At 51.2% G+C, this 26,970-nt stretch overlaps 1 protein-coding gene across 5 annotated transcripts in view; it reads left to right on the top strand.

Moving 5' to 3' along the window:
* Positions 1 to 8,910: 8,910 nt before the first annotated feature.
* LOC106989630 (pyruvate dehydrogenase phosphatase regulatory subunit, mitochondrial) overlaps positions 8,911 to 26,970 on the top strand; it is a 37,005-nt gene continuing 18,945 nt past the window's right edge. The window contains exons 1-10 of one of the 5 annotated variants that reach the window (XM_053211115.1): positions 9,698 to 10,031; positions 10,538 to 10,611; positions 15,100 to 15,393; positions 16,543 to 16,676; positions 22,061 to 22,142; positions 22,239 to 22,402; positions 23,066 to 23,187; positions 24,004 to 24,121; positions 24,854 to 25,003; positions 26,072 to 26,264. In XM_053211115.1, coding sequence (XP_053067090.1) covers positions 15,170 to 15,393; positions 16,543 to 16,676; positions 22,061 to 22,142; positions 22,239 to 22,402; positions 23,066 to 23,187; positions 24,004 to 24,121; positions 24,854 to 25,003; positions 26,072 to 26,264 — 1,187 coding nt within the window. In that variant the 5' untranslated portion in view covers positions 9,698 to 10,031; positions 10,538 to 10,611; positions 15,100 to 15,169. Of the gene's footprint in view, positions 9,051 to 9,697; positions 10,032 to 10,537; positions 10,612 to 10,645; positions 10,806 to 15,099; positions 15,394 to 16,542; positions 16,677 to 22,060; positions 22,143 to 22,238; positions 22,403 to 22,983; positions 23,188 to 24,003; positions 24,122 to 24,853; positions 25,004 to 26,071; positions 26,265 to 26,970 lie in introns of those variants that run through there. The other 4 variants (XM_053211113.1, XM_053211114.1, XM_053211117.1 and 1 more) reach the window with 4 other exon arrangements.

Below are 26,970 nucleotides of genomic sequence, written 5' to 3' on the forward strand. Positions count from 1 at the left end.
CTCCCGAAATCATTGTTGCACTATAGGCTAACTAACTTGAATGTAATTTAAAAAAATAAAAAATAAATAAATTTTAAAAAATCTAAAAATAAATAAATTAATAAATAAAATGATCCATGGCAAGAACTTAGCCGACTTAGCCTGGCACCTGCTGCTGTTATTTTTACCAGCGTTGTCCGATGGCTGTATGGATATAAAAACGCCCTCCCTCATCCTCTCCCAGGGAGCTTGTCTGCCCAGCTCCTGGTGGAAAGGCCTCAGGTGTGTGGGTCGGATGAGTTAATATTGATTGGTCTAGGCAATTTCCAAACATGGGATCGCTTGGGGTTTTAAAATCTGGACTCTCTCTGGGGCGCCTGGGTGGCTCAGTTGGTTGAGTGTCCGACTTCAGCTCCTGTCATGATCTCACAGTTCTTGGGTTCAAGCCCCGCGTTGGGCTCTGTGCCGACAGCTCAGAGCCCGGAGCCTGCTTTAGATTCTGTGTCTCCCTCTCTCTCTGCCCCTCCCCTGCTTGCGCTCTGTCTCTCTCTCTCTCTCTTTCAAAAATAAACATTAAAAAAAATGATTTAAAGTCTGGATTCTCTCCTTTTAGGGCATGTATTGCCAGGCAAATGTTCTATCCCTCTGAGCCTGCTTCTTGCCCCCCAAAACAGGGTTAAGGCTGTCCACCGAACAGGGTGAATACGTGGGGATGTTATAAGGCACCGTTCTGACACAAAGTGAGTCCCTGATAAATAGCAGCTATTAACACTAGTAACACTTATCCTGTGATACAGCAGGTAACAAATTAATTACTTTGGAAGGAAAACAAGGGTGGGGAATAACCTTTTTTTTTAAGTTTGTGTTATTTATTTTGAGAGAGGGAGAGAAAAAACGCATACATAAGTGGGAGAGGGGCAGAGAGAGGGGGCGGGGGGGAGGAGAGAATCCCAAGCAGGCTCTGCACTGACAGTCCAGAGCCCAATGCAGGGCTCGAAGTCATGAACCGTGAAATCATGACCCTAGCCAAAGTCACATGTTTCACTGACTGAGCCACCCAGGCACCCAGGAATCACTTTTTAATGCAGAATTTGGGGAGCTTTAAAATTTTTGTATTATCTATATTGTTTTAAAATTGTAATCCACATTTTAATAAATTTTAAGAAGATTAATACATTCAAATTATCAATAGAAATTTAAATATGCTATATTGTGTGCCACATACACATTTTTATCCCCATTTACAGGTGACTTGAGGCTCTCATTCGTTTCTACCAGACGTTCCATTTGTGACCAACGGCCGCTGGTCAGAGCTCGGTTTCCCGACCGTGGTCACGCCACAGTCTCCCTCCTGCTGGCCTTACAGAAATTCAACCCAAGTATCCCACAAACGACTAAATTCTAGAAAGTTACACAGCTGTGGAGGAGGGGAGGGGCTGTGCTCTTGGGGAGCCTAGATGGGAAGGGGCAAGGCCACGCCCCGGGTCCGCAGTGGTACAGGCTCCGCAGGCTCCCGATTTTCCACCAGTGCCCTTCTCCCTGAAGAGTCCACACCTCGCAGGGAACTGGAGAATAAATAAACAAGAACAACGACATAACATACTGCCTCCATCGCTTACGAAGGTCCCTGCTTGAGGGGAGAAGACGGAGTGAGGGGGAGAGTGCTAGATTCATGTCAAAAACCAAGGGAACCAGCGGTTATCCCATAACAGAGTCCTCCAGCTCACGGGAGAAACCAACAGACAGACCTCCGTGGGATTCGGGGAGGATAAAGAGCCAGCTCAAGACTCTGCCGTGCCAGGGGGCGCCCGGGTGGCTCAGTCGGTTAAGTATCTGACTTCGGCTTCGGGCCTGATCTCGTGGTTTGTGGGTTCAAGCCCCGCGTTGGGCTCTGTGCAGACAGCTCAGAGCCTGGGGCCTGCTTTGGATTCTGTGCGTGCGTGCGTGCGTGCGTGCGTGCGTGTGTGTGTGTCTGCCCTTCCCCTGCTCAGGCTCTGTCTCTTTCTTTCAAAAATAAACAAACATTAAAAACACAAAAAAAGACTGCGGTGCCTAAGTAAGTAGGTGGAGTGAGGGAAGGGAGAACACTGCAGCAGTAGTTTTGATTCATTCTGCAACGGCTAGGTCTAGTTGCTTAGCCGTGCGTGGTAAGAGACTGGAAAACAATTGAAGAAAGATTCCCATTATGACGTAGGAGTTTCTCAGCGTGGGGCATCGATCGGGTTGTCTGGTGAGAGCTGGTGTCCTCAAAGCAAAGAGAAAACAGATTTTGCTCAATTGCATGCCACCGACATAACGGTCCGAGCGTCTCAAAGTGCTCACGTGAGCAGCAGTGAAACAGATACGATTACCTTGAAAGGGAAAAAGAAGGTTCTGAGAGCCGACCACTGTCAGGTGGGAAACAGGAAGCCAGTAGCCCCGTGCTAAGCGATTCATCAGCAGATAACGTTGAGTGGCTTAACGTAAACACCCTGATGGAAGGCTGCCATTAGAGCTTCAACCCAAACCCCTCGAGGAAGAGGAGGAAGAAAAGCAGGAGTTTTCAGTTTTTAAACAGACAAATTTAAAAATGAGTATTTCTTTAAGAAATAGAGCACACATACACTACGCCCCCCCAAATGTATAAGAAATGGTACAGGTAGGTTTTTCATTGTAAGTAAATTTTACTCCCTACCCCCTAAGAAAACAAAACCAAAAACCAAAAACTTGAAATCCACATGGAACTCTAGTTAATGCTACAAAAGCTGAACTGTTTTGGAGGAGGAGGGGTCAGCTTCCATGATGAAAGAGAATGCTCCTACCAAACTGACCTTCCAAACGGTAACAGTTACACATTTACAAAATACAAATGCACAAAATACAGAATACAATGCCCCAGACGAACAAAGGCAGGCAGTTTTTAGAGGTGGGTCAAAACGGAGCAGCAGCCTGAGCCACCGAGCAGCTAAAACTCCAACAGTAAAACCCACCAAGCTCTGGACACCACGAAAGGCGCCTCAGAAGAACCCAGGCTGCAAGAGAGCAAAGGGGAGCCTGAGAAAGGAGGCTGTCAGAGAAGGAAGATGCTCAATTACAGTGAAAACTCACTCAAGTCTCAGGCTGGCCCTAGAAATGTGCTTTGTGGGCAAATCATTTCAGATATGCCAACCCCTAGTCCCGGGAGCCCAACTTTTCCAATCTCTATTCTCTCCATCTCTCTCTCTCAATATATATATGGGGAGGGAGGTATATGGATATATACCCACATACCATATATATATATATATATATATATATATATATATATGAGGGGAGATTTAAAATTTTTGTATTATCTCTATATAATATATATAGATTTATATATCTATATGTGTAGATATATATATATCTCCTATAGGCTCTCTCTCTCTCTCTTTCTATATGGTCTCTATTGGTGCCTAATCCAGAGGCGGCTCAGGAAAGCTAACATCCCAGAGTCATCCACCAAGGAAGAGGCAGTGCAGGCATTCAGACCCAGGCCAGGTCAGCTCCAAAGTTATGCTCTTGACCAAATAGGACAGCGACCCTCTGACCTCGGACTCTGGGGGACTGAGTCAGATGATGCCCCAGATCCAAGTGTCTGAGGGCCCCTAACTCTACAGAGGCCCCTCGAGGTGAGGACAGCAGGAAGGAAAGCGCACCTCGCTCTTTACGAAGCTGCACCAAAGAGCCTCTCCTCAGTCCCTCCCGTGCCACGGGGGCCGGGGCCGCATGGATTATCACCTCTCAGGGGGAGATTTGACGAGTCTGATTTGGGTTTCTAGTTAATCCTGACTACCTGCACTCCAGATGCGGGGCCGGGAGACCCGGGAAACCTCAATTCACGTGTCTCAGCGCCACCTACCGGTGAGTTGATACACCCAAGGCAGAAAAGAGTCCCGTCCGCTCTCCGAGGCCAAGAGGCCGCCACGAAACTGCCATTTCACAGATTGGCAAACGGAGCTCGCGCTCACCGCTTTCCCTCAAGTAATCATCTGGTGGATGCAGGGCGCAGCACAAGATGGTTACGGGGAAGCCAGTCCTCTTGGGAGGGACTGACACGCGAGGAGGGGAGAGGACCACGTAAAGACAGAGGCGGAGAGAGTCCAGCGGGCCACACCAAAGGGAGACCAGGTGTTGTGGGGAAGGGGAGGCTTCACCGAGAGATGGTGGTGATGTGGGCTGAGGTTCTGAAATTCTGGACGGTCTGCCAGGCTGACTGGAGGGGCTTGGGGGGGGGGGTGGGGGGCATTTGATTCTAAATGCAGAACTCTTCCCCGAGCACAGCGGGACAGGTGCCAGGAAGGGCATCTCAGCGAGCGAGAGATGGGTCTGGCGGGTGTGAGTGGAGAGCAGGGTGAGAGGAAAGATGAGCCGCACACACACACACACACACACACACACACACACACGGGGCAAACAGGCCAGGAATCGGGCCCCAGCGTCGCACAGTGTGTGGGCCCAGAGCGAGTTCCACCATGAGGACCGTGCTCTGCCATACGCTAAGGAGTCCGGACGCAACCTCCGCAACGACTGGAGTCATGAGGACGTGCTAAGCCAGGGAGTACAACGATCCCACGTGTTTTGGAAAGACAGCCCTGCAGAGCGAGGACAGGGTGGGAGCAGGAGCGGGCCGTCTCTTAGGGGATCGTCATCAAAGCGAGGGATGCTACTCTCTGAACGCCGGCAGCAGCGGCAGGAACGAGAGGCCGGAAGAGACCAGAGGTCCGGGGACACCACTCGGTCGTGCTGGGTGACGAACCGGAGGTACGGGGAGAAGCCAGCGGGGCGACCAGATGACCTCGCGGTTTCTGACCCGGTTGACCATTCGTGGACTGGAAACAAAAGGAGATTTGGATGATGAGGTCGTTCCCGACGTGTCAGCTTATGGGGTTCTCACACGTAGCGGCTCAGAAGCTGGTTAGATGAGCGGAACAAAAGACCGCTGACTCCCGAGTTCGCGGCGAGTGAAGAGTCCCTCAAGGAGACGGAGGCCCTGACTGCGTCGTTCCTGCGTGGCCACGCGGCCAGACGCCCTCTATTCGAGCCGCGAGATGGCTGCTACACCCCAGCCCGGGACCCGGTGCGTCACAGAGCACTTGGCCTCACGCTTACGGGCCCGCAGGGGGCTGCGGTTTGGCGGGCGGCCGTTGCGGGCTGGGGGTCGGCGGGCTGGGCGTCAGGCCGGGTTCAGATCTGTTTCCCGAGTCTCCCCTCCGGTGTGATCCCATGATCCTCCAAGACACGGTGGCCGCTCAGGGCACCATCGCTGATGAAAAGCCGCACCCGGGAGGGCTACGGACGCACGTAATTTGCCTTAGGGCCTCGCTCCGGGCCTGCACACCGCGGTCTCTGCCGACCTTTTATAAAAGTCCTCAGGACGGCTGACACATATACTCCAACCCTTTCACGCGCTGCAAGGTCACCTGGCGGACGGCACGAGGGCCTGAAAAGATCCGGGGAGCACAGCTAAGTGGGGCTCCTTACTGTTACATTGCGTGCTCTTTTCTCGCTCTCTGTCCCCAGCCTCAGACGTCCTCGTGGCCACCTGCCCTATGCCGCGGCGCAGATGGCTTCTGGATTCAGAATGAACACCTCGGCTCCGTCTCTAGATCTTCCCACAAGCGGCGTGATCTTGGAAAAGTCACGTTACCTCTGAGCCCACATCGTCTGCTAAAACCTCACCTCCTAAGATTGTCACAAGATCAAATGGGAGGAGGTCTGAGAAGAGCCCTGTCCTGCTCAAAGTATCTTCCTTGGGAACCAGCGAAAGTCCTTCTGAAGCCACAAAGCTTTCGCAGCTACCATTTGTCCTCCGGACCGCTCAACTCTTGGCACCCAGCGGTTTCTAGACACGAGAGAGCTTCCTGGAAGCCTCTCGAGAAGTACGGGTCAGACTTCCAGCCTGGTTGATTCCAGTTCACTCAGAGGGTGTTGCTTTACGTGTCCCGAGACGATTCCGAGGCACCACCGCTGGTGCCTACCGCATGCTTAGCACTTTCTTGGCTGGTTCAGTCTGTCGCGTGTTAGAGACTTACATGTGAGTCCTCAGACCTTCGGAAGAGTAAGGGAGGCTATCTGTCTCTAGCCATGCCGCCACTGCGCGGAGGGTGATGGAATGCCTGTGTGTGCTGTGCCTTGCTTTCCAAATCCTGTTTTATGCTCTGCTAACACGGGCGGATAAGGTTTTGTGTACCGTGTTTATCCTCTGTTATGGCAAATACTTAACACCCTGTCGCCAAACATGAAGCACGTTTCACAGTGGACTCAGCCAGAGTAATTAACGTGTCTGTTTATTCATTTGCAGACCCAGTCGCATGAAAAGAACACGTTAATTAAACTCCGGCTTGATGGAAATACAGGGTAGGATGTTAATACCGCGCCCGCGGAGGCAGAAATGCTGGTCACTCTGGGCGCCTCGAGTCCCCGGGGCTCCTGTGAAAGAGCCCGTGCCCTAAAATGCCTCACGTGTCCTCAGCACCACCTGCTGTCACTACACACACACAGAGAGGGGCTGAGCAAACTGCACATTTACAAAATGTAAATAAGGAGTTACAGCGCTGTACGATAATTACAATGGCATTTTCCTGTATCCCAAGAGCACACCGGAGAGTGAAGCGTTAACTGTGCTGCTAGAAACCCCTTGATTGAAACAAGCTGCAGAAACTTTCTACCCAGCAGGCCAGGCCTTTGATCTGGGGAAGAGAGGCTATGGGGGGTGGAGGGGAACCCTCAGACCGAGTGACTGACTTGCTCTTTGTCCTTCCTGTCTACACCTACCGTGGGACATTCTGGCGTAAGGCACGAGAACCGAGAACCGAGAACCAAGAACTGAGAACCGGGCTTGGAGCAGAGAGGTGCTCCGAGCTCCACTTCCTGGTGTGCAAAGGAAATCCTGGCATGGATCTTTTGAAACAGATGCTGAAACTATCCTCCCCACCCCTGGTAATTTCAGTCCTTGCGAGACAGAAAACCAAGAAGGCAGAATGTTTGCAACGGTGAATCCAAATACCACGAGTGAAAAGTCCTGTGAAGACGTGTCATTGTGCATGGGATGGTCTGCTCTGTGAAGTATCGTACAAGAAGTCACTCTGACGTTTTGTGGAGTAGGAGAAGCCCAGAAGAGAAAACAGTCAGTCCTCCTGAAGAATAGGGCATTTGGTGGGTATGAGAGCCTAGAAAGTACAAGAATCAACGTCGACAATAAAGGAGCCGTGGGACTTAGCCTTTTAACGTGGAGATGTAAAATAGTGACGGTTGAGGGGCACCTGGGTGGCTCAGGCGGTTGAGCCTCTGACCCTTGATTTGGGCTCAGGTCATGATCTCAGGTTGGTGGGTCCCAGTCCTGCGTCCGGCTCTGTACTGGTGGTGCAGAGTCTGCTTGGGATCCTCTCTCTCTCTCCTTCTCTCTCTGCCCCTCTCCCCTGCTTGTTCTCTCTCCCTCTCTCAAAATAAATAAACATCAAAAAAATAGTGATGGTTGAGGTAAGCAGGGAGAAACGCGTACAGCGTGTTCACTACTTAACGGCACGTAAACGGAATGGAATTTACAACACCATCACTTCATTTCACCCACCGTTTCGTACAGACAACTAGGTTTCTCCCCAGTTCACAAGCCTGAAAATGGCATAGGTGAAACTACTCATCAGGAGAACTTGTGAAGTTTTTCTCTGCAAACTGCCACATCTGGGACGTCCTCAAGAATACAACCTCAGATGGGTTGGTCTATTTCCTCTCCCTTTTGGGTAGTCAGGTGGCACCAAGCTCTAAGCCATTAGCTAAAGTACTGAAGAATTTCTCTGCACAGAAGCGCAGAATGTCTTCAACTTTTATGCGTCAGACCAGCAAGAGGCGGAGTTTCCATCCTCAGGCAGCCAGAACCCGGTGCAATGTAGCGTGTGAGTTAACTGGCGAGTCAGTGGGTAGACAGTTGTGCAGGTTGTGGGCCGGCCTGGTGCCACCGGGGTCCCTGAGCTTTCCTGCCACCCCCTAAAATGGCAGCAGCCCTCCGGTTCTTGTGCACTGCGGAATCCCATCATCAGAGGCCATAAGGAAACAAGACTGGCTCGTGTGGCAAGACGGGCTTCAATCCCAAGACCGGGAAGTGGAGAGTGTGGCCCACCGTGCAGTGGCGGCCGTGCCCTCAGAACGCTCCCCATTCAAAGAAATACTGACTGGACCATGCGCCAAGCGCTGCTGCGAGTGCTGCCGTGCCTAAGACTGAGGTTCTGTCGACAGGGTCCGGGGCCTGCAACTGGTGGCAAAGGCAGTCAGCGAACACATACTTTAGATAGTGATGAGTTCCACGAGGGAAAGAAAACAGGGCCAAGCGATAGGAAGGGAGGACTGGACGGGAGGCTTCTCAGAAGATGGACTGAATGACTCTGCTTCCTCGGGCCCAGGCAAGCCAGGAAGGTGCAGAGTGAGATCCCGCCCAGAGCTCAGGGTCGCTAAACCCGCCTCCGAGGTCGGGCCGGGCCGGGCCAGGCCCGCAGACCGGATTTCAGACGCTCTGCTAGAGCCTGGCCCAGGAAGAGCCGAGCGCCTTCCAGAGACAAGGGACTGTCGGTCCACGCCGCCCTTTTGCGCCAGGGACTAGAGTGGCTTTGAGCCGCGGACCCGCTCGGGGACAGAAGCGGCAGGGCGCCTGGAGGGCAGAGCGAAGCCCCGCGCTCCCGACACGCCGGCAAGGCCGGCGACCCACCGCAGACATCCCCGCTCCACTTGCACACTTCAGAAAGCAGCCTGGACCACTGGGGCGGGGGCCGAGCTCCCGGGGCGGGGCCTCACGAGACCCAAACAAGCCCCACGTGGCAGGGGCGGGGCCGCCGCGGGGACGTCACGGCGCGCGCGTGCGCGTGTGCCGGCACGCGCGGGCGTACCCTTGCCGGGGCCGTAAAGCGCGGAAGGTCGCGGTCTCTCCCGCTTCCCCGGAACTTTTTACTCCCTCCGCCCCGCCCCCTTCCCATTCCCAGTGCCCCGTTTCTGGCGGCGGGACCCCCGGCAACTGTGGTGGCTGCTGTCCCGCTGCCGCCGGGGTGCTGCTGACGGCGGAGCCCGCGGCGGCCCGTGAGGTAAGGAGACGGCGGCGGGGCGGCTCTGGCCTCCCCTCCGCGCGGGTCTCAGCCGCCCCCCTTTTCGCTTTGGTCTTCCTCGGGAGTGGTGGCGGCCGCCCCTCGTTTCCTGTCGCTCCTGCCGGGTCGCTGGGGACTCCGGCGGCCCGGGGCGGGAGTGGGTCTGCCTCGTCTTTCTCAGTCGGTCTGCGGCTGTGCGGCGTCCGGCCGAAGGGGTCCGGGGTCCGGGCCTTGGGGCCCCGTGCACGGCTGCCCCCGGGCCTGCGCTCCTCAGCCCGATGTCCAGAGCGGCCGGGGTGCCCTCGCTTCGGGCTCCCCGCCTTGGGCTTGCACAGCGCCTGGCGCGGGTTTGGCTGGTCTCGCCCGCCCTTCTCCCTCTGCAGGTGCAATCGTTTTCCCGCCTGGAGACGTGCGGTCCGCCTCTGCTTCGCTAACTTGTACGCCTGCTGCAGAGTGCGGCAAGCCGAGTTACCGGGAAAAGTGTAGGCCAGGGTGGTGAACTGTCTTCGTGATGTTTGGTCACTCGGGACCCCTGTGAAGGACGTTCACATTAGATTCGGGAATCTCTGTAAGCGCGACCTCCGGGCACGCGGGGGGGGGGGGGGCGGGAGGGGGGAAAGGGGAGGAGGGGTGCCGGTGCCGGGCCACGGGGCACACTTTTCCAGTGCTAGGGATATGTATTAATTTCTTAAACTTGCCTGATCACCTGGTGGCACGTTTTGACAGATACACCCTCGGGACCAGCAGGATCAGACTCTCCAGAGAAAGAGCCTGGGATGGTGTTGGGGTTTTTGTCTGTCTGTTTGAAAGAAATGTCCCAGGTGGCCCTTCTGCTGAGGCAAGAGTGGGACGTGCGTCGGTCGAGCTCCACTCACTAGGCTTCCTTGTGACCAGCGGCCCATTTGTACACACGCTGGGACCATACAGGGGAACAACCCAGAGGGACTTGGAGCTGTCCCTTGCTCTTCTTGTCGTAAGCAGGTGTGAGCATAACCAGTCCCAATATTGAGGTTGCCTTAGCGATTCTTCTTAGAGGGAGAGAATATTATAGGGCCATCTTAGGTTTTTGTTTTCTGTTTTTAAATAGAACTTATTTTAAACCCGGCTACACCTTTTATTTCTTTGTCTTTGACATCTTCAGATTCTTCTCTACCGGCCTGGGTGGCTCAGTTGGCTGAGTGTCTTGGATTTGGCTCAAATCACAATCCCGGGGTCATGGGATGAGCCCCAGATCGGGCTTCATGCTCAGCGTGGAGCCTGCTTAAGATACTCTCCCTCCCTCTGTGGCCCCTCCCCGGCTCCTGCTGGCTCCCTTTCTCTCTCTGAAAAACAAAAAAAACCCGAAAACAATTTTAAAAAATTACTCTCTGTGATTTAGATATGCCCTGAAATCTTGGAGCCTAGCCTCAAGATCTCAGAGTCCTCACTGAATTTTTGCCATCTCGTTTATTGTATATTCTCATTCCTCCGTTGATTATATTTCCTAGGTGCCTACCCTGAATGCCGGCAGGCAGAATCACGTTGAAGTGGTAACTGGTCTCAGCTCCCAGAGAGCTCCATTGTAAGAGGAGACTAAAAACTAGCACTTACTGAGTGCTTCTCGGGTGCCAGTTACCATGCTTTTCCTGTATTGTCTGTATTCCTGTAGTCTTTGTGGCAACCCGGCGAGGCAGGTGTTCGTAGCTCACCTTGTGGATGAGGAGCCTGGAGCACGGAGATGGAATGACTTGCTCAAAGCCACAGAGCTGATGAGAGGTGGGGGAGATGTTCAGACCCATACCTGTCTGCCCCCAAAGCCTGCATTTTCAGCGGGGTCGTTGTGCCGTTTCCCTGATTGGCAAACAGGCTGTGACGGTGTGGGAGGCTCTGCGCTGGGGAAGTGCAGGGTGTTGTGGGAGAACACAGAAGAGTCACCTGAGGCGGTATTGGGGGGGGGGGGTCTGATAAGCTGTGAAACAGGGTGAGAGCTGAGGGGATTATCCACGTTTGGGGGGCAGGGGGGCAGGAACTATGCCATGGGGTTCGAAGGAACAGTGTGCCCAGATCCTGGGGGTTTCAGAGAGACTCAATGCCTGTCCCGTTGGAGGAATTATACGTATGTCCGTCTGGCTGCAGAGGAGAGAAAGAGACCGGAGGTCAGGAATGAGCCTGATGATGAAGGATCTTGCACACTTCCTGTTCAGGAGAATGCTGTTTTCCTCAGGGCATCAGAAAGCCATTGCAGAGTTTTGAGGAGGGGTGTGAACCAGAGTTTCATTTGAGAAGCCTCCCTCCACGCCCCTCCTCGGAAGGATTGAGGGGGGGTGGGGAGAATGGTGTGCGGAAGCCCTGTCGGGAAGCTTCTGCCTTCATCTGAGCGGGGATGGATGGCGGTCTGTACTCAGGTAATGGCAGTGAGGAGGGGGAGAAGTCGATGGTCTGAGGGAAATGTCGCCTGTGGAATTGTTAGTCCATGACGGTTGGCCGCATAGAGGAGGTGAGAGAGAGGGAGGAACCCAGGGTGACCCCTGGGATTCTTGTGTATGGTGTCACTGCGGGACACAGAAGTGGAGCAGATTTGGAGATTGAGGCAGGTGGGTTTCCCTTCTGGATGTGCTGGGTGTGACCCACGGGAACCCAAGTGGACATGGCCATTGTTCAGCTCGAGGTGCAGATGGAAAGCTCGGCGCTGTTGTGGGCTTAGGCGTCAGTCTTGGTACGCGTGAAATGACCCTGGAGGGTGGCGAACTGAGAGGAGAAGCTGGTCCCAGACACCCTGAGGGACAGCAACACAGAAGGATGGGCAGGGGAGAGAAGGTGGTGTAGATGTGACCGGGGTAGTCGGTGTCAAAATAAAACAGGGACAGAGTGCGTGAGTAGCGGGAGCGATCGGCGGTGTTCAGTGCTGTGGAGAGGGTGAGTGAGATGGGCCCGGTGTCCCTGGAAGGTGGCAACAGTGGCATTCTTGGTGAGAGCAGTATTCCGGCATGCGGGACGGGAGCTTAACTGCTTGGGTTCGGGACGGTGGAAAGGGGGGAAAGTGACAGATACCATAGGAAGCCCTTCTTGTCAAGTGAAAAAGACAGGTTGTGACGTCATAGTAAATTTTGGTGTAACCTGCCGGCAGACTGTGCAATCACTGAGGTGTAACAAAAAGGACTTTAAGACAGGTGGTGGCACACAGGTGGGTGTCAGGGGAGCACGTGCTGCAAGATAAATAAGTCTGGGGAAATTTCATCAGCCCTGGAATTGAGTATTTTGCATGATGGGAGATCTTAATTTCCTTCTACGTTTGTGTTGTTTACAAAGACCACAATTTTTATAATTCAGAATTTGTACAATTAAAAATCACCATTGGAAGACTGGTATGGAGCCTTTCTTGTATTTCTTAAGTCAGTTGGGAGGGACTTGAGCGTATTAAAATGCTGAGGATTGGAGGAAACACTGAAGGTACGTGGAAGGGGACAGTTGATGGAGCGGAGTCAAGGGAAGGAAGGAGAGAGAGGGATCCAGGGCACGTGGGGAGGGATCAACTTTTGACCCTACGAGGTTGAAGGAAGAGGTGGTCGTAGATGCAGGTGGAGTTTCAGGAGTTGAGGAGACAGGTTTTGTGTTTGGAAGGAAGGAAGGAGGTGGGGTCCCAGGTTGGGAGAGGAGCAGTGTTGTGGGTTCAGAACCTGAATGTAGACAGACATCTGCCTGTGGCTGAACACGCAGTGGCCCGGGGCTAGCTACGGGGTGCCTGCTAGTGTGAGCCATGAGGGAACAGGGTCTTTTCAAGCATGACCAAGTGGTAATGGTTCGGAAGGGAGAAGGGTGCCCGCCTCCCCCCCTCCTGATGGCAAGGTCAGTGGGACGGGCTGGCCACGTGGCAGTGGCGTTTCCCTCAGTAGAGCTGTGTCTCTGTTGAAGCAGAGGTGGAGAGAAGCTAGGTGAAGGGCTGGGTGTTCCAGTTTGGAAAGGATGTTCTGGAGGACACGGTGGAGAGGTTTGGAGGGGAGGACAGCAGAGAGAGAGAGAGAGAGAGAGAGAGAGAGAAAGAGAGAGAGAGAGAAATCGGTCATATGGAGATGAGATTGTGGGAAGTCTGGCTGTGGAGAAGCTTCTGTCTTGAGACGGTTTGGCGGGGACCAAGGAGGTGAGGCCTGGAGATCACCACAAGGTGGCCAAAGTAATCAGCCCTGGTTGGATGGGATTTCCTTGGGACACAGTGGAGGCCTGCTCGGTCTCAGTTCTGAGATCCTGTCTGATGGATGGGCACCCACACCTTGGCCTTGGACGACCTGGGCCGTCGGGGGCCCTCCGTGGGTCCCGGGCTGGTAGCGGCGTGCTGGTGGGCGCACGGGCTGCCAGGGCTCTCCTCTGAAGTGTCGCCGTCTCCCCACACTCGGAGACCGTGCCTTCGCCCACAGGGCTGTCTGCAGTTTCTTAAAAATTGAACAGTCCTCTTATGCCCTTAGAGTAATTCTCCCTGGTGGCCTGAACCTGTCCGCTCCCTAATCTACCTCATGGTGTTAGTCATCTCAGAGGGACATGCGCTTGGTCGCAGCCTGTGACTCCCGTGGTTCGTCATAAGCCCGCCACGACCGGTCCTCCCCTGCTTTCAGGAAGGGGCCGTGGGACCTGGCGTCTCCAGTCTGTGGCCTGTGCAGACGCGGGGCACGCCGTCCCTCACTGCGGCTTTGGGTTCGTTCTCTCTCTCTCTCTCTCTCTCTCTCTGTCTCCCTCCCTCCCTCCCTCCCTTCCTCCCTTCCTTTCCAGGACCTCATTCTTTGTCACCGCCTCTCCTTCCTCCCCCACCTCTTTCCCTCTTCCTGGCCCTTCTCGCCAGCCCTGAAACAGTCTCCGTGGCTCCCACCTTTATAGACAAATAGCCTTGCTCCACCCCCATTCTCTCCTCCTGTCTGGGGTTTCTGCTCCCTTCCGGGCAGCACGTGAAGAAGCTGTGCACACTCCCTCATCTCCTTGCTCTTGAGCTTGCTCTAGGCCGTACTTCGTCCCTGGCACTCCCCTGGGAATGTCCTCTTTGAGGACACCAAGGACCTCTGTGTCGTCAAGTCCCAGCAGGCACCTGGCCGTCTTGCTCCATCCCTGGCCACCCTCTGTAGTGAACCATCTCCTCTCTCGGCTTCTGTGACACCTCTGCCCGGTTCCCTTTCCGCCACTCAGCCGTTTGGACGCTCTGTGAGTCTGCCCCGGCGCGCAGTCCCCCGTCCAGTACTTTCTTTCTCTTGCCAAGCTGTGCCTGCTGGGGAGCCTCAGAGTTGTTCCTCAGACTGCCGGGTCTCCGGATACCCCGTGTCTTCCCCAGGCTTCAGGCCTGGTTATCTAGCTGCTTGGCACTTCCACGTGGATGCCTGCTAGGTGTCTCGCCCTTGACACCTCGGTATGCGTGCACGCGCCCTCACCGCCTCCCTCTCCCTCTCCTTCCCGCCTCCCTCCGCATCCCTAGTCCTTCACACCTTAGGAAGTGGCACCCGTCGCTTAACCTGGAAACTTTGCCATCGTCCGTCTTTCTCCCGCTCCCCATCTTAACATCCGGTTTGTTGGCAAGTTAAGTACTGTCATTTCACCATCCACAACAATCCAGTCATGGCTCTGACTCCACCGCCACCATCCTTGTGTGAGCCACCGTGCCCTCCCTCTTGGACTCCTGCGGTAGCTTCCTAGCCCTGCCTTTCCTCCAGTCCAGTCCCCACTGTGGAGCCAGGCTGATCTTAGGAAAAGCGTATCAGATCATTTCATTCCCTGCTTTAGTATTTTCCTTTGCACTTGGAGTAAAATCCCAGCTGCTCGTGAGGCATCCAAGCGCTTGTGTCATTGCTTTCTGCCTGCCTCTCCGGCCTCGTCTCTGGTCGACTGTGCCTTGCCGTCGAGCTGTGGGCACGCTGGCCTCCCTTCTGTGCTCGGACTCCTTCAGGTGTGCCTCCCCTCAGGGCCTTTGCATGTGCTTGTGCCTCTGTCTGGATGAGGCATGATGATTGTCATTCTCTGTTGCCTCCATTTCTTTTGTCACTAATCCGGCGCACTGAGTACAGTGGAATGAAATCTGTTTGCTTTCTCTGTCTAGTTTGAATTGGGGAGAATCTCCTCTTTGGCCGAGTGGGAGCACATCTCCGAGCTGCTGACTGACAGACGTGATGTTTTCCCGGTTGCTGTCGGTGGCCCGGAGACAAAGGACCGGCCGAGGATGGCAGAACTGGTCGTCGGGGAGAAGCGGTGCGCCAGCTGCCGAGGCGCATTCTGTCGCCCTGCCTGCCCAGGCACAGGTGGTCATCTGTGGCGGTGGAATCATGGGCACGTCCGTGGCCTATCACCTCTCCAAGATGGGCTGGAAGGATATTGTCCTTTTGGAGCAGGGCAGGTAAGGACCAGACGGGACCCGGCTTGGGGCCATGTTGCACCAACTGCGTGGGCTTCCCTCACCCCCTCTGCTCCCGGTAACCTGTCCCGGCAGTGGCTAACCTGTCGCTAAGTAGCATGAGAACGGTCACGGAAAGGCGAAATCTCCTGTCCACGGTTTCACGATGTGCAATACCCGTGTTTTTGGGCTCTGAGAGAGGTGGCAGATGCCGCGAAGCCGAGTATCCAAAGAGGGTGCGTTTTATTTCAGGGTCCAGGCACATCTTACCATCTTGTTCTCTGGGTAGGGGCGGTCAAATGGCAACATAGACCCCGTGGCTCTGGAGCTCCCTCTATGGGCGGAAATGAAATTGGCTGCATCCTGTCTTCTTTCTGTTCCTTTTTTTCCCCCCACTGAATTAACTTATTTTAGAGCCGTGCTAGATTTACAGAACAAATGCAAAGGTTGTACCGAGTTCCCGTGTGCCTCACGCCTGTGTGCACCTGGGACTGACATCTTAGGTTGGGGTTACCGTTAAATATGGTGAATCAGTATGGAAACCTTATTACTGACTAAGGTTCGTACTTGGTACAAGTTGTCTCACTTTCCCTTACAGTCCTTTTTTGTTCTATTGCCTACCAGAAATTGAATGACATTTAACAAGTCTGTTGTAATTCTCTCCGAATAGGCAATGCATTTACACGATTCAGAGTTAAAAACTGTAAAAGAGTGTGCAGGGAAAGTCTGCTTCTCATCCCTGACTTCTAGCTGAAGTTTCCCTCGCTGGAGGCAAATTAAGTTCCTAGTGTGTCGTTCCAGACACCCCCCGTGTATATGAGCAAACGTGTTGGTCAGTGTGTACGTGGGTCTTCACTTGCTATTTTTTTCTCTTTTTTTGTACAAGTTAGTAGCATATTAAGTAGTGCTCCTCCCATGCTGTTTTCATTAGGATTCCCATATTGTTGCAGAAGAGCATTCTCGTGCCTTTTTTATGGCTGCGCGGCGTCCCGTCGTGTAGGTGAACGCCAACATTTGAAATCCCTCTCCTGTCGGGATATTTAGGTTTCCATCTTTTGATATTACGGTCGGTGCCAGTAATGAGGGTCTTTGAACTAGTTGCATTCACAGATATGCGAGTCTACCTAAGAGCATTTTGGATCCATCCCGCAGGCTGGCCGCTGGCTCTACGAGGTTCTGTGCCGGCATCCTGAGCACCGCCAGGCACTTGACCATCGAGCAGAAGATGGCAGACTATTCCAACAAACTCTACCAGCAGTTAGAGCAAGAAACAGGGATCCAAACAGGTAAGCAGGTACTCTGCCATTTACTGGTCTGCCTGTGGCCCGGACTCTTTCACTCAGTACCATATGCGGTCCGACACCAAGCCTGCCTGGGGATTTTAGTTGAGGCTTGAGTTTCAGTCCGAGCTCTGCACTCGTCCTGGTCTTACCTCGGGCAAGTGTGTGAGCGTGTTGAGCTGTCTCCCGTTTCCTTATCTATCGAGGGGATTCGGTCATTATCTCGGATCCTATCCAGATGCCAGAATTCCTATGATGTGAAAGTTTTCCTGTGCCATTTCCTATTTCACTCTCTGAAGTATATATTAGGTGGCCACATCTGGCTCCTGAAGGAGGAAGAGAAGGAAGTGCTTAAGTTTTGGTGCTTGACAGTGAAATCATAGTCTGAGCCACTGAATTTCACCAGTTGCGCTTAAGGATATTTGTGACTGTAAAGCTTAAGCGTATGTTACCCCTTGTGTGCGTCACCAAGGGAGAAGAACCCGGGGAATCGTGAGCCGAATACGACCGGAGCAAGTAGGACGGGGAGACCAAGCTATGGGGCGGTTCCATATGATAACAAGTGGGAAGCAGGTCTGTCAGCTTGTCGCGAGGTGATGGACTAGCCAGAAGCCCAGGGTTGAGCCTGTGTCGTAGCTGGTGAAACCGTTTGGTGGCCGCGGGAATTGTCCTAAGCGAGTAGCTGGGCCTAGTCGCTCGTGTAGCTCAGGGCTGCTCTTCAGAACACCTGCGTGATTCAAATCACAGGGAAGTCAAGACCCCTCCTGACAAGGACGGTAGCTCGATCTGTGTGCCAGCTGAGGTGGCTCTGCCATGTGGTCACGGGGTACGCACGGCCTGTGGCTCACTTTGCCGGCCAACTGGAAATTATGTGGCGTATGACACAGTTTTCACTGGGGAAGGTGAGATTATAATCATTAGAGATTCTGACGACAGACTACGGTTTTAGAGCTTTCCCTTTCATATAATTCGCACTCTGGTGAAGTGTGACCTTGTTTGTCAATTCTGGGTTAAGATGAGCGTCCTGTAACAGGATTGGGTAGATGTGGCAGTGGAGAAGGGGAGATGCCAGGAGAGGAGCTACAGGCAGGCAGGAAGAGGCTGTACGTGCTTGGGCACGTGAGCAGGGTTCCCCGGCCGGCCCTGCGCTGGCCCAGTGCTGAGAGCGGGCGCCTCAGCCGCCTCACCCTGGTCCCTGCCCGGTAGATGAGCCCGACTCCCATGGTGTCCTCGCTCTCGGCCAGGCTTGCTTTTGAGAGGCGAGGACTCGCGAGTGAAGATGGTCAATGTGCTTGGTGCCTGCCGCTGCACCGTCTCTGGCTTCTGTTAGGGAAGATGCGGGATACGTGCAGGACAGGCGGGAAGAGTCCCTCTGGGTTGGATTTAACTTGATGGCAACCGGTACTTGAATCGGGTATCTACCGGGGATTGAGTCAGCAGAGGGTCCGTGTAATGGGCCCAGCGCCAGAACTGCTGACTTCCGGTCCACCGGTTCAGTTCCTCGTGCTCTGCCGGGCCTTGTGGTGCTCAGCTGGTTGGGTGCCAGAGGAATCAGGTCCTAGGCCTCTTTTCTATAAGGTAAAACAATATCAGTTGAGTTTTGGGTCACCATGAAACCCTTATTAGGTCCTGTATCCCCTTGATGCTTGTGGGACAGCACGGAAGTCAGGCAAGGGAGAGTCCGGGGATCAGTCAATCCATCACCCCCAGTGCAGTTTAGCGGTGGTGCAGTGAAAGGTGACCTGGGGTACCCCAATGGAAAATTCTGTTACCCGGCAGAACGCGCAGGTGTGTGCTACTTGGTCGCTGCCAGTCAGTGGGCTGGTTTTAAGACATTAAATGAAGACAAGTGACCTGTGTACAACCTGGACTTCACGATTAGGATACTACATGCTAATCTTCTGAAAATAGTTCATTTACCTGAGGGGTATGTTCCCTACTTAAATATTCTGACACATCAGTACTTCATGCAGTGCCTGTTCCAGACCACGTAGCCCACGTGGATCTTTTTCTCCAAATTTTGCCTTACCTTTGTCGGTGCTGTGTATTTAACAGTTTATCATATGCTCTTTGTCCCATCTTTTTATTGGGGATTATTTCTCCACTCTGTGTTACTTTGTTGTTCGTCAAATACAGAAATATTTTTAAATATATTTTTAAACATTTATTAATTTTTGAGAGACAGAGTACAAGCGGGGGGGTGGGGGCAGAGAGAGAGGGAGACACAGAATCCAAAGCGGCTCCGGGCTCTGAGCTGTCAGCACAGAGCCCGACGCGGGTTTTGAACTCACGAACCGTGAGATCATGACCTGAGCCAAAGTCAGAGCTTAACTGATTGAGCCACCCCGGCGCCCCCAGAAACATTCTTAATAATAGTTAAATGAGGGGCGCCTGGGTGGCTCAGTCAGTTAAGCGTCTGACTTCTGCTCTGGTCACGATCTTGCGGTCCGTGAGTTCGAGCCCCGCGTCGGGCTCTGTGCTGACTGCTCAGAGCCTGGAGCCTGTTTCAGATTCTGTGTCTCTTTCTCTCTCTGACCCTCCCCCGTTCATGCTCTGTCTCTCTCTGTCTCAAAAATAAAAAAATTTTTAAAAAAAGTTAAAAAAAATTATAGTTAAATGAATGTGTTTTATTGAGTGCTCTTCAAGTCAGCTCATATAAATAATTCGTCATCTTTGTTTATACCTGCAGAGGAATGTGCCATAGTATGTATTGGTTTGTTTATCCATTTTCCCATTACCTGACGTTTATAGTTTCATCTTCTTTTTTTACTCTTTTTTTTAATGTTTATTTTTGAGATAGAAATAGAGCATGAGTGGGGAAGGAGCAGAAAGGAGGGGGGACACAGAATCCAAAGCAGACTCCAGGCTCTGAGCTATCAGCACAGAGCCCAATACAGGGCTCGAACCCACGAACCGCAAGATCATGACCTGAGCCGAAGTGAGACACTTACTGACTGAGACACCCAGGCACCCCATAGTTTCCTCTTTTTTTTTTTTTTTTGTTTTGTTCTAAATAATGATGCAGTAAAGATCCTTGTCAGTATATCTTTGTTTTCTCTTGTTATTTCTAATGGATAGATTTCTAAAAGGTGGATAATTTGAGCAAAGAGTGTGTGTATTTTAAACTCTGCTAGGTATTGCCAGATCATCCTCTGAAAGGGCCACCCTCTCACCATAAGTGTTTGAGAGCAGTTATATCTTTTTAGTCTTTCAACGCTGGGTATTATTTTTTATATTATTTTTTTCTCAAGTAATCTCTGTGCCTAACATGGGGCTCCAACTCATGACCCTGAGATCAAGAGTTGCCGGCTCTACCCGCTGAGCCAGCTAGGCGCCCAATATTGGGTATTATTCTTTTTGCTAATCTGAGAGATGGAAGAAGTTATCAGATCCTAATTTGCATCTCTTTCTTTTAAACATTATTTTGTGGGTTTATTGGCTATTTATATTTCTTTTCTAACTCGTCTTTTAATATTAGATGTGTACTTTGTTCTTATTGAATGTAAGAGTTCTATTTTATGGCTTCACACCTGTGACAGGAAATTTTGTGTCAGAAAGCTCTAGACCAAACTTTAAAAGTCCTCTGTGGGAAAACAACAGACCATTAATCTTGTTAACAGGTGATATGTTGTTATCACAGGTGGTTCTGTTGGGAAGAGCACAATTTGACATCATGTGTGAAATGCGATGTGTTGTGTAGCTTTGTATACAGTGACACTCTCCTCCCATGTGGGATCTTTGGTAGTAAGTAGGAAGTGACTGCTGAACCCTTTGCAGTGAGATTCAGAGTGTGATGAGCCAGTGAATTACTGGCCAGGATCACTGCACTGGTCTGGTGTAGCTACAGTTTTTATTTTTTATTAAAAAAAATTTTTTTTAATGTTTATTTTTGAAAGACAAAGTATGAGCAGGGCGGGTAGGAGAGGGGGACAAAAGGATCCGAAGCAGGCTCTGCTCATGACCTGAGCCAAAGTCGGATGCTTAACTGATGGAGCCACTGAGGCTCCCCTAGCTATAGTTTTTAAAAGCCATTCTCTGAAATTTCAGTTCTCGAAACTTAGACATTCTTGTCATGTCAGGGAAGGACATACTTATCTGATGGTTTCAAAAGAGATGAGGAAAATATTTAAATGATCCTCTTGTAGTGCCTTTTTAAAAGATAGCTGAGGCGTGCCTGGGTGGCTCAGTCAGTTAAGCATCCAACTTGGGCTCAGGTAATGATCTCACAGTTTGTGAAATCTCACAGTGGGTTTGAGCCCTACATTGGGCTCTGTGCTGACAGCTCAGAGCCTACAACCTACTTGGATTCTGTGTCTCTGTCTCTTTCTGCCCCTCCCCTGCTCATGCTGTCTGTCTCTTTCTGTCAACAATAAATAAACATTTAAAAAATTAAAAAAAAAACCAAAATGGTAGCTGATTCAGTTTTTCATCGTTAGAACTGAGAGTCATTGCACATTAGGGGGGTCGTCACTGACCAAAGCATGATCACGGGTGTGTCATATATGTTGACTGCAAAGAGCAGGAATCAACACTGGCCAGCGTGGGCAAAAGGAGTTTGTTGGAAGGCCCTCAGAGCCAGTGAGTTGGCAGGAGGCTGCCGGCTGGAGCAGGTAACGTGGAGGCCAGGCCATGGGGAGCCCACAACAGGTAGCCCCTCAACTGAAACAGGGCCGGTCTGGCCAGGACGCTGCTGCTTCCGAGATGACTGGCCTCCAGCCATTCACCCACTTGCTCCAGACCCGGTATCCCAGGGGGTCTGATTGGCTGAACTTTGGCCATGTGCCCATTGGCTATTCTGGGGAAGGAAAGGGTGGATGTAGCTCCTGGGTGCCCATGTTGTGAGTGGCCTGCATTTGGGGCCATACTCCCACCTAAACCACGAGGAGAAAGCCTAAAAAGACCAAAGAAAGAGGTGGGTTCTGGGGGTACATTCCCCTCCCAAAGGCTTTGTAGCAACAGTTATCTCTCATTTTGACTTTAAGAGTGATTATTTAAAGGGGCACCTGCGTGGCTCAGTCAGTTAAGCATCCAGCATTGGCTTAGGTCATGATCTCACGGTTTATGAGTTCGAGCACCACCTCTGGCTCTGTGCTGACAGCTCAGAGCCTGGAGTCTGCTTCAGATTCTGTCTCCCTCTTTCTTTGTCCCTCCCCCACTCATGCTCTGTCTCTCTCTCTCTCAAAAATAAACAAACATTTAAAAAAATAGAGTGATTATTTAAGATGTACACTAAAATCCTACTCACTCCTCCCCAAACCCCAGCTGAGTATGTTTGGATGGGGCTATGCCAGGGCCGCTCACGGGTCTTCTAACCTGTTACCTAGTGGGCTCGCCCACCTGATCCCTATAGCTGGCCTGGTCTGCTCAGTCTGGGCTGGTTTTCCTTCCAGGTTACATAAGGACAGGCTCCATCTTTCTGGCCCAAACTCAGGACCGGCTCATCTCCCTGAAGCGTATCAACTCCAGGCTGAAGTATGTATGAGACTAGAAGCCTGTCCTGACACTCCTGTCAGACTGACCTCTGCCAGAGGGCCATGCATGTCATTGTCCCCTTGTGTTCTGTGGCAGTGTCATAGGCATCCCTTCTGAGATCATCTCCCCCAAGAAAGTGGCCGAACTTCACCCTCTCCTAAACGTGCACGACCTGGTGGGGGCCATGCATGTTCCCGAGGATGCGGTGGTGTCCTCTGCTGATGTGGCTCTTGCCCTGGCAAGTGCTGCCTCCCAAAATGGTAAGCATGTTTCTGGGTGAGGAGGAAAGAGGTCATGTAAGGAGGTGTCTCCCAATCGGCAGTGACCCCAACTCAGCTTCCATATTTGAACACTGGCTCTTAGAATGTTTGTTTGAATATCCTCTCTTAAGTTAATAAGTGTTTTTCCTCACGGCCACATTTTTCTTATTAAAGTTCTAAGGAACTGCCTTTTAGTAATGACCATAAGTTCAAACTTAGGGGAATTTCCCCCCCGCCACAGAACGTGAGAAGCTCCAAGGGCAGAAGACCTGGTGGGGACTGAGTCCAAAAGCTGGTCATGTCCTGGGTTTGGAATGAATGAGGGGAAGACTAAGTAGTGTCCATGGTGTTCTGCACTTTGGATGAACTGATTCATGGTGTGGGTGGATTTGGATTTAAGACGCCCTATTTAACCTTCTTCTCCCTTCCCCCTTTCATGGTTCCTAGAATTGAATTGTGTACTAAAGTGACCTGCTGTTTTCAGTCACGGAAGAGGCCCATGGACACTGCCCCAGGATGTGGTTCCTGGAAGTTTTTGTGTTTTTAAATTAAAGCATTTTCATCATTTCTCACGGGTTTAGAATCTGCTGCAGAATCTGCTGCTGCCTTAATTCTGGGCCATCCGAAGATGGATGCACTGCCTCTTTCTTTACCTTGGAACAGGTGTGCAGATCTATGACCGTACAAGCGTGCTTCATGTAATGGTCAAAAAAGGCCAAGTAACCGGCGTGGAGACCGATAAAGGACAGATTGAGTGCCAGTATTTTGTCAACTGTGCTGGTCAGGTAGGTTAGCAACAACACTGGGTCACTGATCTAACGTAACAACAGTCACTGCCGGGATTTGGGGCGTGAAGACGTAAGGTTAATACTGTGACGGACTAAGCAGGTGTCAGGGACCACCTATTGTTTGGACTAGAAACCTCAGAATTCTCGTGCGCTCCATCAGAAGCCTGTAGCTAGTCCTCAAGGAAAAGCACCATCGTGACCTTTTCCTTCCTCTACCCTGGGTTAATGCGTGCTCTCCTGGCCAGGAAGGCCACAAAAACGGTTGGGCATTGACACATCCTCGTTGTTGGGTCTTCCTGTGGTATTTCATTTTATTCTACAACCTAGCACATAAGTATTAGGCTATCTTTTGTGTCAGGAGCCTGGATTCAGTTCAGAGCACTAAGCTGCTTCTACTTTTAAGGCATATTGGTGCCTTGCCTTCCACTCGACAATCTTCGAGTGGTGACCTACGGGTACTTTTTGCCTCATGAAGATCACATATGATGGTATTCGGGGTTTGTAGTCGAGGTCAGGCATTTTGTTCGAAGGGCCTCACTTGCCCCCCATGAGCTCCTAAGTCTGTCGTTCTTTGGTATAAGAATAATGGTTATGGTTAAAAAAAAAGAAGAATGGTTATGGTTTAACAAGCCTGGTGTTGCTCCCCCCATGAACTGAGCTAAATAAAGCCGGCTGCAGTGTGGCTTCCCGCCCCAGACGTTGGGACAAGAGCACACATAGGCCACTTGAATTAAACTCTTTTCAAGCGGCTGAACTTGCTCATTTGTCTTTCTGTTCCTCTTCCCACCCACAAATCAATCCGTCCGTTTGTAGTGGGCATACGAGCTGGGTCTGTCCAACGAGGAGCCGGTTAGTATCCCGTTACATGCCTGCGAACACTTCTACCTTCTGACTCGCCCCTTGGAGACCCCTCTGCAGAGCAACACACCAAGTGAGGACTTACGCTTTGTCTTTAATCTCATTTCCTTGCCAGTGTTCTGTCCTCTGAAAAGGAAGACTTTGTGCTAAGGACAGACTCTGCTTGAGAGAGCCTTGTCTTTTCTGAAGCATGTTACAGGGAGGCGGACCCAATCCTAACTTGCCCATAAGAACTCCTTACGAAAGGATGGATAAAACGGGCATTCCGCTGAAGCCGTGTTTTGGTTTGTTAGTTTTGTAAGCTAATTGCATTCCCAAACAGAGGTCCAAATTGAGAATATTTGGAATATAACCTGGAGTTTTTGACTTGAATGGCATATGTTGTAGAGAGCTTATAGGTAAGCTACAGAGTCAGGTTGCTCAGGGACCCCAAGCACCACAGGAGAGGGCTTGACGTCACGTGGCAGGTCTCAACCCCTAGAATGAGCTCGCCGTACCCCCTTTCTGCTAGGCTTTCATGGTCACTACAGCAGTTCCATAGTCTGGTTGTGAGGACTAGACAGAGCTTCTAGGGAACTAAGCAGGTCAGGGATAGAGAAATAGTCTCCACTGTAATCTGAGAGGGAGGATCCTCCCCCATCACCTTGAAAGCTCTGTGTTCATTGGATCCTCTTCACTAACAGAGCCAGTAGGCGTTTTTGTTCTGCTTTTTTTCTGTCCCTTTAGAAAGCTGGCTTGCCTCTAAACCTTGCTTTTCCCTTCTACCCACCCCACCCCCGACTCCCTTGTCATTTCTCTTCCTCAGCTGTTGTGGATGCTGATGGAAGAATTTATATCCGGAACTGGCAGGGTGGCATCTTGTCTGGGGGCTTTGAGAAGAACCCGAAGCCAATATTTACTGAGGGCAAGAACCAGCTGGAAATTCAAAATCTGCAGGAAGACTGGGATCACTTTGGTGTGTGAGCTACAGGATAACTATAATGCCCTGTGTTTGTGTAAGATGCTATCTTTTTGAAAGCATTTTCAAGAAGAGATTCTTCTTTGATCTTTGTAACAGCCCCATGAGGTGCTTTCAGAAGGCAGTCCACAGGGTCTGCCTGGTCTAAGGCTGCGGTCACTGGGTACTGGATTCGGGGGATGAAAATCTTGGTTAGGGGATCCCAGGCTTATTACTTAACTAAAATCATTGCTGAAATTCTAGGCTAGGAGGAAACCTTTTGTGTAGGACTGCATGTAAGACTGAAGACGTTTTTAGAAAGAATTGTTTTGTTAATACAGTCTTTTACTTGGTTTTTGTTTTTATTGAAGAACTGACCTACAGTACTGTATTAGTTTCACGTGTGCCTCACAGTGATTCGATATTTATGTTCTACTCAGTTTTGTAATAATTTTATTTACTGGATAGTTAATAAAGGCCCATGTTTCCAAATTCAAAAGATAAGAAACTGTCTATAATGAAGAGTTTGCCTCCCAACCCTTGATGGACCTTTTAAAAATAAACTTTTTATTTTGAGGGATTTTAAACTGTCAGAAGTGGAGAGAATAGTATACAGAACCTTCCGTGTACCCACCAGCCAGCTTTAGTCTGGTTTCATTTCTTACCACTGTCCCATATGATGGACTTATTTTCAAACAGGCCAAGGTCCTATCTTCTGCAGCTTTTCCAACTGTGGAAATCCTTGCCTTTACCCTATGTCTCCTCGAGTGTCACTGAAGAGCTTTCCACAAACAGCAATCCCTTGGAGATCTTATCTGTAGTCACATGTATTGTGTGCCCTTCCATAGCTCCTGGCCTTTGCAAAGAAGTGTCCTTTTTCTTAGTCTTTATGCCACGCGCTTTGTAGGTGTGTCCATTAATTACACCAGGGTTTCTACTTTCTGATCTAGGGCCCATTTGGCTCTTCTGAGAAAACCCCTTTCAAGTGATTTTCTGAAAGGAGAGGAAGTAGGAAAGTATAAGGAGTTGAAGTCTTTGAATTCCCTAAAGCTGAAGACTCTATTTGGGTTTGTTTTTATGGCTCAGAGCCCCTGCTGAGTTCCCTCCTGCGTCGGATGCCAGAACTGGAGACTCTGGAGATCATGAAGTTGGTCAACTGCCCCGAGACCTTCACCCCAGACATGAGGTGCATCATGGGCGAGTCTCCGGCAGTGCAGGGCTACTACGTCCTGGTGGGAATGAACTCTGCTGGCCTGTCGTTTGCAGGAGGGGCTGGAAGGTAAGTCTCTCTTGATTAGACTCTGCTTGCTGGGCTCTGCTGTGCTTCCCAGAGTTATTTGTTACTAATATGGTGTGTAGTGTGTGTATATAATCCGGTGTGTTGATAGTAAGGAGGAGATACACCTCATTTGGGAGTTGTCCCCTTCAAAGTAATCACTGTGGGATATTCTAGCAGTGTCACTGTGCACAGGGTTTCAGTAACTCTTTTTGGAATTAGTCACGGAGCCTGTGGGATGTACTTTTCAGCTGTTTTGATCCTTTGAGTGTGCATTTGAGTTTGTAAACAGTAAGTATGGTGAGTGACACAGACGATCATGTTGAGTAGTACAAGTTTTCTTTAAAAACTATATATTGATTATGGGGCACCTCTGTGGCTCGGTTGCTTGAGCTGCCGACTCTTGACTTTGGCTCAGGTCATGATCTCAAGGTTCGTGAGTTCAGTCCCCACATTGGGCTCTGCACTGACAGTGTGGAGCCTGCTTGGGATTCTTTCTCCCTTCCTCTCTGTTCTCTCTCAAAATAAACAAACAAACATGTATGTGTATATGTAATAAAAAAAATAACATACTGATTAAACAAGCCAGTCAGAAAGGATGAATACTGTGTGCAGTACCGTTCATGAAGACAGACAGTATCACAGTAGTTGCCAAGGCTGTGGACGGGAATGGAGAGGGACTGCTTCTCAGGTAGATGGAGTTTCAGTT

Source organism: Acinonyx jubatus, chromosome E2 (genome assembly GCF_027475565.1).
Source record: "Acinonyx jubatus isolate Ajub_Pintada_27869175 chromosome E2, VMU_Ajub_asm_v1.0, whole genome shotgun sequence".
In the NCBI taxonomy this organism is placed as follows: domain Eukaryota; kingdom Metazoa; phylum Chordata; class Mammalia; order Carnivora; family Felidae; genus Acinonyx; species Acinonyx jubatus.